Source organism: Euprymna scolopes, chromosome 41, assembly GCF_053919585.1.
Source record: "Euprymna scolopes isolate OS-2025 chromosome 41, ASM5391958v1, whole genome shotgun sequence".
Lineage (NCBI taxonomy): Eukaryota > Metazoa > Mollusca > Cephalopoda > Sepiida > Sepiolidae > Euprymna > Euprymna scolopes.
Window position 1 is genome coordinate 67,215,849 of NC_136522.1, and position 18,057 is coordinate 67,233,905.

General features: G+C 36.3%; 1 protein-coding gene across 1 annotated transcript in view; it reads left to right on the forward strand.

Annotated features, from left to right (window-relative positions):
* The first annotated feature begins 2,285 nt into the window (after positions 1-2,285).
* The window catches only part of LOC145266584 (guanine nucleotide-binding protein G(o) subunit alpha-like), a 101,238-nt gene continuing 85,466 nt past the window's right edge, over positions 2,286-18,057 (forward strand). Inside the window, exon 1 of the mRNA XM_080122428.1 lies at positions 2,286-2,578. Within this exon, the coding sequence (XP_079978554.1) occupies positions 2,455-2,578 (124 nt within the window). The 5' untranslated portion in view covers positions 2,286-2,454. The remainder of the gene's footprint in view (positions 2,579-18,057) is intronic.

Genomic DNA, 18,057 nt, shown 5'->3' on the forward strand with positions numbered 1-18,057 from the left:
GGATACCATAATACTTAGTTCACTGCACTTAACAAAGATCCATACAAAATTCCTGCTAGATCGGACTTGTAGTTTCCAAGAAAACGTAAGACGGACAGACAGACAATGATAATAATAATAATAGACTAAAATGGTCGATATCTATTTGTTTCATTCTTGTGCAAAATTGAAAGTGATTTTGAAACTAATTTTTTTTATTGCGGACTATCATCCTCATCTTTTTTTTTTTTTTTAAAGTTGTGCTTTCACAATGTTTTGGCCAATTATTCCTCTGACCTTCGGCAAGTAGTAACCGCAAAGGGATAGAAACTCCAGCAATGGATAGAGACATTGAATCTCTATGGTTCCAGGTGAGCATTGTCTGAAGATAGCGGTTTCAATCCTACCCAAAACCGGCCAGAGACTTACTTGGCCGAAACGTGGTGAGACCGCAACAACAACTATGGAAGGCAGTAATTGCTGAGGATGCAATTAGGAGATTCGGAGTTCCTATCCCGTTGCGGTTATCACTTGACGAAAGCCAGAGGAATAGTTGGCCGAAACGTCGTGAAACAGCAACTAAAAAAAAAAAATAATAAATAAAAAAAAGATGAGGATAATAGTCCACAATAAATAAAATTAATAAATAATACTCATCTCAATAACGAATTCCAATTAAATAATATATATGGCTTGGAAACCTTTAAAGTGGCGAATAGTTGGGAATTTTTGTCTGGAAATAAAGTTTAAAAAGTTATGGTCCATTTGTGTTACTAAAACCAAATGTAAATATGACTTTTCTCTTGCATCTCTGTCATAAACAAGAACATATATATTAGTTTTATTTAAAAACAATAAAAAGAAAAAAAAGCTTTCATTCAGTCTCAAGAAACAATGAATAACGTTTGCAACGGTACCTCACATAGACAAGCTAAAAAAGCTTGGCCGACTATAGTCGAGGATGACTTGAAGGCTCCCTTTCTCTTAACTGTTACACCGAGATGGGAGGGGGGGCACTTCACCTTTCGGATCACTCCACTTACCCTTGATCCTCCCCTTATATTTCTGAGTGTTAAAGCAAATGGACATCAAGTACCATTTTTTTTTAAAGTCTTTGGCATGACTTGATCAAGGATTTAATCCGGGTCTCCCAGCCCATAACAAACATTCTTACCACTATGGTACATAGACCAAAAGAAAAAAAAAAAGTAAACTTTTGTTTTAATAGTTAGACTACATTTTAATCACATTTGTAAATGGTCTTCAAGGATCACAGCGTGGTATCTGTTCCCTTGTTAATCGTTGTTCATATCGGTCTAGCTTCGGTCTTGCGTCATTCTAGCATTTAAGGATTTGGCCCCTGAAGCTTCAGTCTCTCTTCGGTACTTATGCAGAATAAAGCCATTCTTAACATGGAGGAGCGGGGGTGCATTTTAAAACTATGCTGTACTTTCACCTAACGATTTAATAAACAACTGATACCGTAAAAGTTGAATGTAACTTGAAAATCTTATCTAAAAAAAAAACAAAAAGAAAAAAGAAAAAAAAATAGCACCACCCGTATGTTGCATAAGTACCCTCCTTTCTTTTCGGAATGAGGTCTAGTTCGATTTGATATTAAGGTATTAACAGAGGCACCTTCCCAGACATTACTCCCGCCTTCTTCTGGATGGAGTTGTTTAATCGCCAGTCGTCTGAGGTGCTTTCACCGGGGAATGCTGACAAGTTCGTTTACGGTTTTTTTTTTTTGGTTTTTTTTTTTCACACTTCCAGCGTGCTTCTCGAGGGAGCCTCCTAGCCTATGGCCTCGGTATTTATAAGCCTGCTTCACCCTATAAAACAACCCCGTGTCATTGCTCATAAGAGGGATACTCATAAATCCTGCCCTTGGTCTAGGATCACAACGTAGTATCTGTTCGGCCATCTTCACTGGTATTACTTTCGGTGATCGGAAATGGTTTATTACTTTTCTACAGCGGGCAATGTCGAACGAAACCGAATTAGTTCTCGTGGGGAGGCGGCTACATAGGGACTAGTTTTTTTTTTTAAGGCTCCCGAGGCAGCTAATACGTATTGAGTAAGAACTAAAGGTGCCCGTGAGTGCGAGACCTTTTTTTTTTTTTTTTTTCGTAGTGACGTGCAGGCGTCTTATGGTGTTTGCTGTACAACGCATCCCACCCCTTCTTCTCTTTCTTTCTTCTTCTTCTTCTTCATCATCCTCATTTCCTCACTTACCCGAATACCCAACCCTCGCCGACCAACCAGTGCGCGTTGTTTTAAAAAGAAAAAAAAAGAGAAAAGAAAAAGAAAGAAAAACGCATTACTCCTGCTAAAGAAACGTTTTATTTCATGTTTCTAGCTTTCTACCTCTTCAGTTGTGATTTTTAGAGGGCAATGCCAGCATTGCCTCGACTCCTCCTCGGCGCTCATGTATTTTCCCCCAGGTGAAAACCAAAAAAGGGGGAATACGCTATTATGGGGTCCTGTATAAGTCTAGACCAAGAAGAACTTAAGGCCCGGGCCCGGAGCTCGGCCATAGACAAGGATTTACATATGTGGGCCAAACAGGACGAAAATATAGTAAAAATTCTTCTTTTAGGTAAGTATAAATAAATATATATGTATGTGTGTGTGTGTGTGTGTGTGTGTGTAGACTAATTATTATTACAAGTCTATCGTTACCTAGAGTAAATACCCTTTTGTGGTTGTTGTATGGGATAAGTTTATACTTTTTACGAGGTAATAGGTTTGGTAATAGCGCAGGACAAAAGTTAGAGCCGATGTGTGTTATTTATTTATTTTTGTTTGCCATACTTCTGAACGAATTCTATTATTTTATACGAAAGCGCATTTTTACCTAAATGCAAGTTTTTTTTTTTTTTTTGGGGGGGGGGGGGGTTCTCTTAAATTTGATGCCCGCCAGCCAAATGGGGAGCGACATTTAATCAAATTATATATTTTATTTGATGTGTGTGTGTGTGTGTGTATGTGTGGATTGCTTAACGAACCTCGTATCATAATTTGGGGTTTGTGCGGCTTCCCTCGGAGCCAATCTATCATTGAACTACATGTGTCGGATTCGAGTCGAGATAGGTATGGGATGTTCCATGCGGGGTTCATTTGCAGGGTAGATCCGGGTGGAGGAGAACTGAATGTTAAGTTTGAAGTACTGTTGCTATGAGGATTCGAAAAACCGTGGCAGTTAAAAAAAACAAACATTACCATAAGTTTTTCTGTATACTCGTATATATGGTTCTTGTTTAGAAGTCTAATTAATTTAGAAAAATAAATTATGCTATATATACGCAAAACAAGGTATTTTTTATGACTTGCCCAGTGTAGTATAACCACCCTATGTTAAGAACGGCTTTCGGAATAAACACACCCCAACCTCTCATGTTAAGAACGGCTTTCGAGGTTGAGGGTGTTTATTCCGAAAGCTGTTCTTAACATGGGGAGGTTGGAGTGTTTATAATACGCTTGGGCACGTGGTAAAAGTGTACCCAGAATAACAATGTCATATTCCAAAAATTACGTAAATTGAGCAACAAAATATTTATTTTTAATTCGCCATATTTTATAAATGAAAGGAAGATCCTCGATTTGAACTATTGAGATCAAATTAAGCCTTGTAATAGATACAATTTACTCTTAAGTACTTGATTAATTTACGTGTTTTTTTTGTTTTGTTTTTTTTTGGAATATGGCATCCATGTTCCGTGATGGGTACGTCTGTATTTTTCTCAACTCTAATTCTAAATAAGAAAAAAAAAAAAATAAAAAAAAACCTACAAGTTTTTTACTTTTTCCAGACACACTTTCACACACACAAATAGCACTTCTGCATTATGCGGGCGAACGCCATTTTTTTTTTTTTTTTTTTTCACTAAACTGTCACCAGGTGGCGCTTTTTGGGGAAAAAGTTTCGGTTTGGAAAAGTAGTTTTTTTTTTCTTTTTTTTCGGGGTCTAAACTTTCATTTGAAAAATGTTTCGGGGGGGGGGGGAAATCCAATGTTGCTTTAATTCGGAAAAATGTTTTATTTAAATTATTAATTTGTTGTTGGCCCTTCAAAGTTGCTTTACTTCAAAAAATTTTTCATTAAAATTATTTATTTATACGAAAAAAACAAAAAACTTTATTTTATAAAAATCAAATGTTGTTTTCATTACAAAAAACTGTTTAATTAAAATTATATTTTCTTACGGAGACGTTTAAATAAATGTTTTACAATGATATATTGATACATTTTTATACCAAAAATGTTTCCGGTTTTCAAATATTTTCCTGTTCGGAAAAATTCTTGTTTCTTATTTGACCAAGAAATTGGAGTTATCGCCCCCTAACAATGACGTTCGCCCGCATAATGCAGAAGTGCCATATATAATGCACATTATTTCGGTACTTATGCACTTTTGTTACCGTGCTGGAATGTTATTTGGAAAGCCATGCTTAACATGGGGAGGGTGTTTTGTAACTATTCTGTGCTTCCACGTAACAATTTAATAATAATAATAAAAAAGATATCGTGAAACTCGAATTTAACCATAAAAAAACTTTTAAAATAGCGCGGTAACAAAAGTGCATAAGCACCATTATTTCTTCTAGTCTTTGCAATTAATTTAGCAGTTAATAGTTATTCTCCCCGGGAAGACAAATACACTTATCATATTCCGTCTAAGTAGTTAGTTCAGAATCCCACTGTCTGTCCTGATTTTCCCCTGTGGATTCTTCCCTCCCCTTCCTCCCTCTATCTTTTCTCTCTAAAAGACTACTCTACTAATAGTTCGTAGTTTTGTGTGTGTGTGTGTGTGTGTGTGTGTGGAGGAGGGGGGTGCTTTATTATTATCTATTATTATTATTTACCTGGCGTTGCTCGGGTGGAAAATGTAGAGAACACTAATTCAAAAATAACTGGTCAATTTTTACGACGTGCCCCAGACCGCAACCTCCCTATGTTAAGAACCACTTTCGAAATACCCCCTCCAACCTCGAAAGCCGTTATTAACACGGAGAAGTTTGGAGGGTGTTTATTCCGAAAGCCGTTCTTAACATGGGGTGGTTGGGGGTGTTTGTACTACGCTGGGGCAGGTCGTAAAAAATACCATAACTTTTGACTATGGTAACATTTATTGGCGCTTACACTATTGGAACGATATTTTGTAGTCGATAAATGGAGTTTTCATAAAAAAAAAAAAAAATGGTTTCAACTGAGTTTTTTTTTTTTTTTTTGTCAATTCTAATAAGTTACAATGGTAGCTTCTAAATTATGCAGTCGGAATTACCTGAATATTACTGAATTATTAAAAAAATAAAATAAAAACCCGGTGAAAAACTGCCGCCATCTTGTTTAAATCGAAACGGAAAATTACCTCCCTTTTGAACTCTCCTCTGTCTTACGATCGTTTTCATCAAATTCAATTTTTTTCTTTAATAATTTTCTACCTTATCGATTTTCGTAATTTTTTCATAAAATCATCTTAAAAATACGAAGAATACGTAGATACCGTTGTTTTCATGTGAAATTCAGTTTTACGATTTCTGAAATTCGGTTCCAATAGTGTAGAAACGGAAGCGCCCATTTATTTATGTATTTGATTTAGTCTTTTTTGTTTTTCGTTCTGTTGTCGATTGTAAAAAAAAAAAAAAAAAAAAAAAAAAAAAAATGCCCATGATCCTCCACGAGGGCAAAATTTGACACAAGGTCATTTTTATTTATTTTTTGGTGTTTACCCAAAGAAGTTATCGTGCTAATTTTAAAATATTTTCGATGTTATGTTCAGTTTCTATGGTATCTTTTCTTTAATAATTGTTGGGTGAAAGTACAGAATCATTAACAAAACGCCCTCCTCTCCTCCATGTTAAGAATGGCTTTCTAAAAAAACGTTATTTTAGCACGGTCCATAAACTTTTTTTGTGAACAAAATCCAGCTCCCTTAAAAAGGGATATTAGGTTGGGACAAAAATAAAAATTGCCTCAGTCTGAACGAATGTCTGTCCACGAGTTCTTTTGTAAACAAAAAACAAACAAACTTTCAATGCTATTCTTTGGACTTTTCAAATAGTCATACTAATAAAGTGCCGCTTAGTGTCAAATATGTTAGCAAAAGGAGTAGACAGTTTCCATTTAAATCAAGTATAGAATGACAGGAGTAAACCGGCAAAGTTGCTGCAAGAACTACATACGAAAACTTTGAGTTCTTTCATTATCTCAATTAGTGTGATGGAAACCTATCGCCATACTTTCCCCCTAAACATGTCAATTGAACGGATTTAAGAAGAATACTTGTTTCTATTTTTTTAAGGGAGAGTAGACAATGCATTGTGGATGCGTTATCGGCAGCTCCCGTGACTCTCGCTTCTTCTAATTTGTCCCTCAGTCTTCATTTAGGATGAGTGATTTTTCTGAAGAAAAAGCTGTCCTCTAAGTCGGCAATTCTAAGTTGTGTGAGCAGTCGCCTGAGATGTCGGAAATTTTTCTGTTTCTATGTTTATCCTTGTAGCCATGTCACTAATAAGGGTGCTGGAGATAAACGTTTTAACCGCGCTGACGTTATCCGCCTAATAGTCAGCGATCCAAACCTTGGATTAACCACTAAGGAGGCTATCCTATCAGCAGGTGCAAAATACTGGGGCTGCTGTATTGCCATTTAGTGAATGGATTCTGAACCATGCAGTAGCTTCTGGTGGGGTTTCTCGATGCCATATTAGTGGGTAATTGTTACAACTTTATCTTATGGGCTACAAAAAAATTTTTTTTTCGTTTCTCACTGGGATAGCTTCCGTACGTTTATATCTGACCTACCTCTGCATTTCATGTTTGAAAAACATATAGTATCAGATCTGACGGAATGGTTACTTGTAGATATAGGCCGCTTCGTACCCTTCAAATAATTCCAACAGAAACCTAACAGCCAGCCATGGTTCTCTCAAGAACGTGCTGTTGCTATTGCACATAGAAATCACTTTTTCCATTGCTTCTAACGTAATAGATGTACTGAGACTACGTCCGTTTACAGGACCACCAGCAACCACTGTAAAAAAGTAATAAAGAATGCAATGGAAGTGTATGCTCAGTCTGTTAAGTTCAAAGTAGCTGAGTAGTGGCTTGGTTCCCACTAGTTTTGAGAAATAACAAACAGGTGTGCTCTATCCCAACCATCATCAATGGACCTGAGGTAATCTCGTCAGCATCGGACAAAGCCAAACTCTTTGCTAAGAACTTTGCAGCTAATTCTACTTTATGCGATCAAGGCCGCCAATCCCCTGTATTTCCTCCTTTATCTGAAAACATGCTATGTGATATACAAATATCTTTGCATGATGTTGCCAAGCTAATCGAAAAACTTGTTTCTAGTAAAGCAACTGGCTCTGATGGCATTCCAATTATAATGCTAATAATGATTAAACCAGAACTATCTCCCATACTTACAAGCATTATCTTAAGAAGAATTGCTTCTGAACACCTTCGAAAACCTCATCAGTATACCCCATATTGGAGAATTCATGTGATCATTCATCTCCCTCTCAGTACAGACCAATAAGTCTCCTGTACATCATAACCTCCTTAGTGACATGCAATATAGTTTCCGTTGTGCTAGATCTACTGCAGATGTGTTAATAGTGATATCTCATAGAATTAGCGGATCTCTTGATGAGGCTTCCTTTCTAAGGCAATTGCTCTTGACATATCAAAGGCCTAAAGGTCTACTCCACAATATATCCAGCTATGGTATAGCTGGAAATGTCTTAGAAATTATTAAATCATTTCTCTCTGGTAGGTTCATAAGAGTAGTGGTTGATGGCAGAAATCAGAAGCTCACAGTATTAATGCTGGAGTCCATCAGAGGTCCATCCTGGGCCCAACTCTCTTCCTGATCTACATCTATGATCTCCCAAATCACATCCTAAGATCATTCGTAGACATTTATGCTGATGACACTACCATCTATGGCAACACTTCAAAGGCCGTAAATGAGAAAGTTCTCTGATTCTCTCTCCTTTGATCTTGGAGCATGTGGTACAATAAAGAAAGAGGCTGCTGGTTACTTTTAATTCATCTAAAACCAAGCTTCTATAATCAATGCTCTAATCCTCATCTGGCATCAATTGAAATGAATGGCTCTGGTCTTGGGGAGGCTCTATGTTTTGACAAGCTTCTGGGTTTGACCTTTACTCCTGATCTGAAATGGAACACATACATCAAATCTGTGGCCAAGGTCGCTGGAAAAATGGTGGGATCATGTTACTGCTTCAATAAATATCTCCTTGCTGGTGCAATTCTCTACCTGTATAAGAGCCAAGTACATCCAAGGATGGAGTACTGTTGCCACATCTGGGTAGGAGCTGTTAGAAAGGACTTATCCTGCCTTGACAGTTTAAAAGAGACTTTGTAGCCTAGCAGATGATTCTTTTTTCTCGTCCCTGCAACCTCTTTTTCCCACAGAAGAGACATTGCGAGCCTATTTGTGCGTTATCGTTATTTTCATGGCAAGTGCTCGTCTGAGCTCCAATCTATGGTACCCCTCGCCAAACTTCCACGAGAAACACTTGTCTAAAACCACTATCAATAATTTACCCCACCCTATCTGTGCCTAAACCTAAACGTAGATTCCATGAACAAGGTTTCTTTCTTAGAACTGCACGCATGTGGAACTCTCTTCTGTTTCCCTGCTTTCCAGCTGCCTACAATATTTTTTTTTTTTTTTAAATTTTTTTTTTTATTACATTTTCACCCCAAACAAGGCAGAGTGCCACTTTGAAGCAGGGGGCTACTATCAGGGACTTAATTAGCGGGGTCATTATGAAGGGAGATGAGTAGAAAGATGTTTGTTAACATTACACTTGAACTTCTGCATATCATTGCAGTTGGGAAAGCAGAATCCCGGAAGGGAGTTCCAAAGACCCGCAGTTCTGGGAAAGAAACTATTGGAGTAAAAGGCTTTCTTGCACCTAGGGATCTCTACTGTAAAGGGATGAGACTTGGTGGTTTGTCGGGGGTAGTTACGTCGGGGAGGTACAAGTGTTTGCAGTTCGTCAGAGCATTCACCATTAAAGTATTTGTAGAACAGGCAGAGGGATGCAACATCTCATCGATGGGACAGAGGCTGAAGCCTAGATGACAGTTCAGGACCTATCAGGTTGGCGACTCTCTTTTGAGCCCTGTCCAGGAGCGAGAGACAAGCAGCAGATGCACCAGCCCAGATGTGACAACAGTACTCCATACATGGACGAATGGTTGCCTTATAGAGGTATAGGATACTGTCAGGCGTAAGTAGTTTTCTAGCACGGTAGAGGGAGCCAACCTTTCTTGCATCAGCCTTGGCAATGCTCTCAATGTATCTATTCCAGTTCATATTCCCTGTAAACGTTAGGCCGAGGAGTTTAAAAGAAGTACTTTCAGGTAATGTGTTCTTGGCCATTGCTATTGGTGGTAGAGAAGGTTTCTTGTAGTTATTGAAGGAACAAGCTTAGTCTTAGCAGCATTGAATGTGACCAACCATTTTTGTCCCCATTCCACTACGGATTGGAGGTCATCCTCTAGTGTTCCTGGTAGTCTTCAAGTCCAACGTTAACAAGTTCTTGATGAGCTGTCCCCTTAAGTAAGCCAATTTACTAAATTTCCACTAACGATTACTACGATATTGTCCCATTGACTACTCTTTCCTTGAGTGGCCTGCGGGCCTTGATAAGTGGTGACTACTATGTAAACAAGAAAAAAAAATCGAAAAAGTTGTCAAATATAACAAATAAATGTTATCAAAAGTAAGATAAGTTATTTTTCTACCTAACTGGATAAGTTTTTAGTGTTTTTATTTAATGTAAAATGTTTATTCAGTTTCCAAAACAAGTAATATTGAGTGCTACTGAAAAACAAGAAAAAAATCGCCACAATGTCTTAAATCTCGACAAGCTTCAGAATAAGAAATAAAACAAAATGGTCATAGAAACCCACCTCATAAATGCCACGGTAACATTTATTGGGTAGGATTTTGTTTTATTTCTTATTTTGAAGTGACTATGAAGACTTCAAATGTAAAGAGACATTGCGGCTATTTTTTTTTTTTTGCTCTCCGGTAGTGCTCTCTATTACTTGTTTTCCAAACTGAATAAACAGTTTATCTATAATCTTCTCTGTATATAAAAGCGAAAATGTGTGTATGTATGTACGTGTGTATGTTTGTGTGTCTGCTAAAAAATTCAACAGACACGACGAAAATTCACAAACTCGATATCATATTGAAGCCCCATCCTTTGCTTGAAAAACATCGAAAAATTGGCCAAAAACGCTTATTTTTTCACCCTGAAATCGACAATTTTCGACGGACGGGGGGGGGGGTCAACAAAAACGGTCTTCTCATGAGGACGACCGGTTCTACGCATGCGCCAGATGACCTCATGACCTGATTTACTTTAAATAGTTGAAAAACTGACACAATTTCATGTGTGTCGTGTTAGGTCAGTTGGTTACAGCGTTGGTTCATTATCTAAACGTTTTGGGTCCGAATTGTGGTGTGAGATGTCTTCTTTTTTTTTTTTTTCGATTTTTTTAAAAATTTAAATATCGAACTAGTGTTATTTAAGCCATTTTTCACGTGACGTTTTTTTTTTTTTTTTTTTTTTTTTTTACTTTGCTTATCCACCCCCGACCACACACCCAAAAACACCCGGGTACCCACCGATTTTTTAAATTTTAATATCGAAACAGGCTTATTTAAGCCATTTTTCATGTGTTTGTTTTTCTGTTTTCATCGTTCGTTTGCCTTATGTTAGTTTTTTTTTCGATGTTTTGATTACCCCCCCCCCCCCCCCCCCGCTTAAGTTTTAACGTTTTCTTTTTTTTCTTCGCTTATAACAATGCTTACATCGTCGTCGTAACACTCGACGACTTCTGTGCGCGCACCTGTCAATTTGGTTCTTATTTAAATAAATTCAAACATCTTTCAGTAACTCATTCTGGCTGGCCGATTTTATTTTCAAACTTCGCCTCAGGGCTTCGGGTTCGATCCTCCCCCCTCCCCCAGTTTCTTTTTTATTTAACACCACACACACCTCCAAACACCCAGGCAATGCCGGGTACTCCTGCTAGTGTTAAATAAAAGCACTAAAAATTTATTCAGTTATGTAGAAAAGTTATATTTGTTTGTTTTTTTTTATTTTATTTATTTATTTTTTTTTCTTTGACAATTTTTTTGTATCTCTGTGGACTGTAATACAAACCCCAACTTCAAAACAATTTTTATTTTATGTAAAAAATATTCTTTTTCATTATAATAGCGAAATTCGAAAATCCAAATGCTGAATTACAAAATACTCAATTGTTATGTCGCATTAAATAGCACATCCAAAAATTACAAAAACCGATAAGGTAAAAAATTAATTTTTAATGAAAAGTTTTCAAAAAAAATTAGCGAAAATTGAGTTTTGCTGAAGAAAAAGAAACTGGAGATATTGACTTGAACAATATTTTCTAAAACCTGAAAAATTTAGCAAAACTCAGTTTTCACTAATTGCTTTCGAAAGCTGCTCTTATTAATAATCAATTTTCCACCTATCGTTTTTCATAAGTTTTGGATATGTTCATTACTTCAACATGACAATCAAGAAAATAGCATTGGTTTTACTCAAAATTCAATATTTCGAATTTCACTATGAGAAAGTGCCAAAAATAATTAAGCATAATGTGAATTTTTATCTGACATTGTTTGTCGACTTCAAGTCACCTATTATGCATCACACACACACACACACACACACACACACACACACACACACACACACACACACACACACACACACACATTACAATAGAAAAATGCGAGCATGAAAAGTAATATAGGTAATCTTATACATGGAAAAGAAAAGGACAAGATATTCTAGTAAAAAATAAATTTATAACTTAAATATTGCAACATTAAGAATTTATTATGTAATGTTAAATTCAATTAAACAAAATTCTTATTGCTGCAATATTTTAAGTTATAAATTTATACTTTTTACTGGAATAGCTTGTCCTTTTCTTTTCCAGTTTTATCAACTAGTCCTTTACTTTTCCATGTTTAAGCTTAACCATATTACTTTTCATGCTCGCATTTTTCAATTGTAATCCATGATTTTTCTAGTCTTCCAAAAAATTCACTTGTTCTTTGTTTAATTTCAGTCTTATTTTTTGCCCCATAAACACATATGTAATAACAATGTACGGCACTCGTTTGTTTTCAATAAAATCCTCCCAATTATCTCCCTTTCATGCTTTCATTATCTCTGTTTCACTTCTTTTTTCGTGACAGCATTGAATTAGTAGCAACAGTAGTCGCTGAAGCGACGTGGTTGCTATGGAAATCAGTCATAGAAAGCGTCGCTCACTTCCTTACATATTTTATGATTTTGAACAGCAGAAAATTCATCATAACTTTTGTTTTACTGAACGAAAAATGAAAACTTTTTTTCATAATATAGCTGAGAAGGTGATCTATAAACTGTAATAATTGTTTGAAATTTGGTTGAAAAATGAGTGAGCGGTGAAGTTTTAAAGTAGTTTTAAATGACAAACTGTCACCTAACCATATATTCAAACACGGTAGTAGATAGAGGTGGGAGGTCACTTTAGTATCTAGTGGCGAGGGTCTCTATGTTTCCTATTTCTCACAGAAGAGAGGTTGCGAGTCTCTGCTCTATCATTTTTTTCGTAATAGGTGCTTGACTGAGTTTTACTGCATGCCCTCCCCCTTGTAAAACATTCGCAGCAAATACTAATTACAACTGTCAATTTCCTTCACTCTCTACGTATACCTAAAAATAAACAACAATTCTATAAGCAAAGTTTCTTTTTCTCCTGCAACTGTCCATCTGTGAAACGTAATACCGTGAGACTGCTTTCTGGCTGACTACAGCATAATTATTTTCAAGTTTAGTGTAAATAAGTTCTTGAGCTATCCTCTTATATGATTAAACCTTACCCGGTTCCAACATTACTGATCATGGTGTTGCCTTACTGTCTATCCAACACTCATAAACTCTTATCCTCTGGCCACTGATAAGCCGTGACCTAAGTAAGAAAAAAAGTGCTTGTATAGATTAGTGAGCGATCTTTTAAATCTATGCATTTCAGGTGAAAACATTACATACTTACACTTACAAATTAGTATAAATTCCAGTATAATTATGCAAAATAATCCAGTAGACCCTGACAGAATGGGTCAGGGTTTCCAGTTTACCCTAGTTTCATATATGGAGCAACTGTCCATTTTTTTTACAGCTATCTGGTCATAAAATGAGTGACCACTTTAAGTGTAATCTATCTATGAATGCAATCTCCACCAATCTAGTGTCTTTTTTTTTTTTTTTTTTTTTTTTCCCCCCCCCCAATTTATTGGAGAGAGACCTATGTTTTCAGTGGCGTCTGTGCGTCCGTTAGTCCATTTATCAAGGCCTGAAAGCCAGTCGAGGATAAAGGTCAATGAATATTAAGTGGTCGGTGAGAAAGGAGCCTGATGATGAGTGGACAACAGATTTGAATCATGTTTTGACAGGTTGTCAAACTTTGCGACCAAGTCAGTTTGCATCAGAAAGTATCCGAACGGGGGACTGGAAGCGACATGTCACATAGGGATAGTTGGATTTGAGACACCGAGTAAGACAGGTGGGCTAAAAACAGGTCTCTCCATGAGGAAGAGGGGGTTTCAGAATGAAGACAGAAGAAACCTCCTCCTACCCTCACCCCAGCCAAAAGTCGTTGATCACTCCCTTCTGCTATGATGAATACCTGGGAGTGAATAAAATACATAAAATATCACGTCGTCTTGGGTTAGGGTTATCTTGAAGTGTTCCTTTAAACAGATTCCAGCTTCCCCAAGTTAAAAGTTATAGTTAAAAAAAAAAATTAAATTACTAATGTAATTCAATAAACTTGCGCGGATAGCAGCAGCAGAAATACCCAATACATGCAAATGACTGAGCTGTGTACAGGGTGACGTCACAGCAAGGAAGAAGGAAAAAAGATTATAAAAGAAAAACGTGATCGAAGAAGGACAGAAATAAACATGTTACTACACACGTTGTTGAGAGCGACAGGGCAAGACGTGCCCTAAACATGGCCGGACAAAGACAGAGTACCACGTTTTCAATACGGCAGCGTCTTGTTAAGCAAGACTTTTGAACAAGACAAGGGATTATTCTTGAAAGTACCTGTAAATAAATGTCTGTTGTTTAAACTGAAAAAAAATGAGTCGAATTCTCTGTCTGTTTTCTTGCGACTGTCTGCATACAACGTGTGGGTTCGAGTGTTCACATGTAACGACTACATTATATGAGGACCTCTGAGGAAAAAGTTGGGTTAGGGTTAGATGACTTATCACTGAATTTTTAAATGCAGGGCATACTGATGAGGTTTTCCAGGGTGTTGGAAAGCACTTCTCCTTAAGGCAACGCTTAAACAGTTTTGTAAGTATGGGGGCAAGTTCTGGTCGAAGCTTTTTCAACACTATAATTGGAATGCCGTCTGGGCCAGTTGCTTTACTGGAATCAAGGTTCTTGATTAGTTTGGCGACCTCACGCACAGATATTTGTATGTTGGATAGAGTGTTGTCTGTTGTAGAAGGAAATACGTGGAGTTGATGACCTTCGTCACAGAGGGTAGAATTCGCTGCAAAGTTCTTGGCAAATAGTTTGGCCTTTGCTGATGAGATGACCTCGGGTCCATTGATGATGGTTGGGATAGAACGCCTGCTTCTGTTCAGGATCCTGTTTGCTATTTGCCAAAACTGGTGGGAACCAAGCTGCTGCTCAGCTACTTTGGACTTGACGGACTGAGCATATAGCTCTCTTGCATTTTTTATTACTCTTCTACAGTGGTTGCTGGCAGTTCTGAAAGCAGCTTTAGTCTCAGTACATCTATTACGTTGGTAGCTATGGAAAAAGTGATTTCTGTGCGCAATGGCAGCAGCACATTCTGGGGAGAACCATGGCTGACTGTTAGGTTTTTGTTGGAATTTTTTAGATGGTATGAATCGGTCTATGCTTACAATTAACCATTCGGTCAGGTCTGATACTATAGAGGACACATCCTTTTTAAACATGGAATGCAGGGTTAGGTCAGATATAAATGTAGGAAAAAGTTGGGTAGTATGACATCAGAGTAAATCCAGTCTCGTTTCATAAACATAAATAACAAATAGTGTTTCCTCATCTTGTCTGCATAGAGGGAGTAATTGTGCAGGGATAAATGAACTTTAAAACTGTGACTTATATGAGTGTAGCTTATATTTTGCATGATTAATTGAACTATCCGTTTGTTGTCCGCAAGCTGACAGCAGTTATCTAAATAATCCAAATAATAAATATGTTCATTTTTAATTATTGCCTTGTCCATTTTTTTTTTTTTTTTTTTTATCTCATCTTGCATATTTCTCTGTTAAAACGTCATCATAGAATTTGAGAAACTCCCTTTCAAGGCAAATTCTGAAAAAATATAAATGGTAATATATATATATATATATATATATGTAAATATAGGTATAAAAAATGATTTTATCGTTTACTAGCATTTCAGCCCGGCGTTGCCCGGGTGTATTGAGGTGTATGTTGAGCAAAAAAAAAAAAAAAAAGCGGTCAATTTTTTTTTAACTTTGACCCCTATTATGACCCCTTAACATTTATTGTTTTGGGCTCTAATCAAGTTATTAAGTTATATCCATGTCCAAGGAACCTATTTCTAAAATTTCAAGTGTTTAGACCCAAAATTGTCAGAGGAGTTTGGTAGAGTTCTCAAAAGTCAAATCGTTGAACTTTGACCCCCCCCCCTTAACAGCCAAATTTCTGTCCGAAAACTGATTACAAATATTTTCCTAAATCTCAGTACCCTATATATCAAATTTCGAGTCTATAGACTGAAAATTGACAGTTATTGCATAGGGAAATGTACACAGACAGACACACTCACAGACAGACACTTTCACTTTTATAGATATGTAGATTTTCTTAACATTTCTTTGTTTCCAAAGATTGTCGGTTATAAATGTTAAAATAAAATGTATAAAATACATCTATAAGCCAAAATGCAACACAATATTATGAAAATATTATATTATAAATAAACAAATTATAAATCTTATAAATAAACAAATATTTATTTGTTTAAAATGAATATTATAAATGATATTATATGAATGAATATTATAAAATATTATGAATATTATAAAATATTATAAATAAACAAATTATAAATATTATAAATAAACAAATATTTATTTGTTTAAAATGAATATTAGAGATAGACGTCATTCTAAGAATTTTATACATTTTTTTTTTAAATTTTTATTTTATTCTTCGCCATGATGTAAAAAGAAAAAAAAAATCAATTGGTGAAGAATCTGCGTGTTGTCAGAAGAAAAAAATGTGTAAAACTCTAAGGATGACGTCGAAATATTTAAACAAATAACAATTTTATTTTCATAATATTGTGTTGTAATTTGGCTTATAAACATATTTTATACGTATTTTAACATTCAAACAACGCTTTTATCATGGAACACAACTCTTGACTATAAATGTTAATTTTGTATCGTCCTGGTATTAATACGCCATGTCACATAAGTTGATACACCGGTTCTCACCAAATCACCAAAGTTAAGCAACATCAAGCCTAGCCAGTACCAGATGGGTGACCATTTGGGAAGGCAAGGTGCTGTATTACCGCAAGGTAAAATACCAGGTTGAGAAACTGGTCTATCCTTCTCTCGGGGGTAGATGGGAGTCTTTTAACCCATGGTAGGTACCCCGTCTAGTGATGACGTCATGATAAAAGTACCCTTGGTAGCCCAGGTAAAGCATCAAGTATTCAGCTGCCGATGAGATGTGAATTACATTACAAACTCATGTAGTGAGTTCAATCTCGGCTATGGCGGCGCTGGATGGGTGGTTGTCACATAACCAAGGTGCTCTTTGTGTACTTAGAACATTATTTGAAGTACTCATTTGGTATTTTACGAATTACCAATCCTCATCCGAAGAATTCAGAAGTGGAACATTTTTAGAATAAAAAACCAGAATAAGAAGTTCAATCCTCAATACAATTGTGAATTACTTATGAATTTTACCAAGTCATGGTTGACGGAATGAACCTGGAAGAGCTAACACTATCCTGTTGCTTACTAATCGGGTATCTAAGTTGCCAGTTTGCATCCATTATTTCCAGCTGCTGAATTCTACTTGACTGTGGGAGGGACGGCCATGGCCTGCCTCGACTTCTGGATTGCTCCTCTTCAGGATAGCAGCATCTGCAGCATCTTTCTTAAAAAGGATTGAAGTGGCCTTTTTTTTTCTTATCCTCGGTCTTGTTTCTGATACTGAAGGTTTTTTGGCGATTCACTCTCTGAAAAGATACAGATTTCTAAGTTAGAATATCGGCTCTTATTTCTTCAACAGCCCCTCCCCTGTCATGAAAGCACATTGGTCATTATTTATTACTTTTTTGGACCTACTTTCAATCTAACTGATTGCGTTTATTATATCTATCCTTTCTCACAGAAGAAATGCTGCAAATCCATCTCTGCTCTGTCATTACTTTTGCGATAGGTGCTCGACCTAGTATAAATGAACTCTTTAAGACCCGGTTGAAATAATTTGTTCAGTCGTAAATAAATGAATAGCACCGCATAAATAAAGTGGGAATTGATTCAAACACGCCTTGTATGTATTAGTTCAGTATCTGGGTAGATGCCAGATACCTCCAGATTGCAAATGTCCATTGCTTACATTCAGTATGCCGCCATCCAAAATTAACAATATTTTCTTTAATGATCTACATCATAAATCCGGTTATAAAGAGTTAAAATATTTTTAAATAAAATATTTTTTTTAAAAATTGAAAGTTTTAAAGTAATATTCTGAAGATTATATAGACGTGTGTGTGTATGTATGTATAATATATATATATGTATCTATATGTATCTACAATTATATAAATGCAACTTTATGTGTGAGTTCGTTCCTTATAGACTCTGAAATGGCTGAACAGATTTTCTTTAAAATTTATAGAACTTTAGTGTATATATCTGGGAGTGATCTTGGTTAAGCTTTG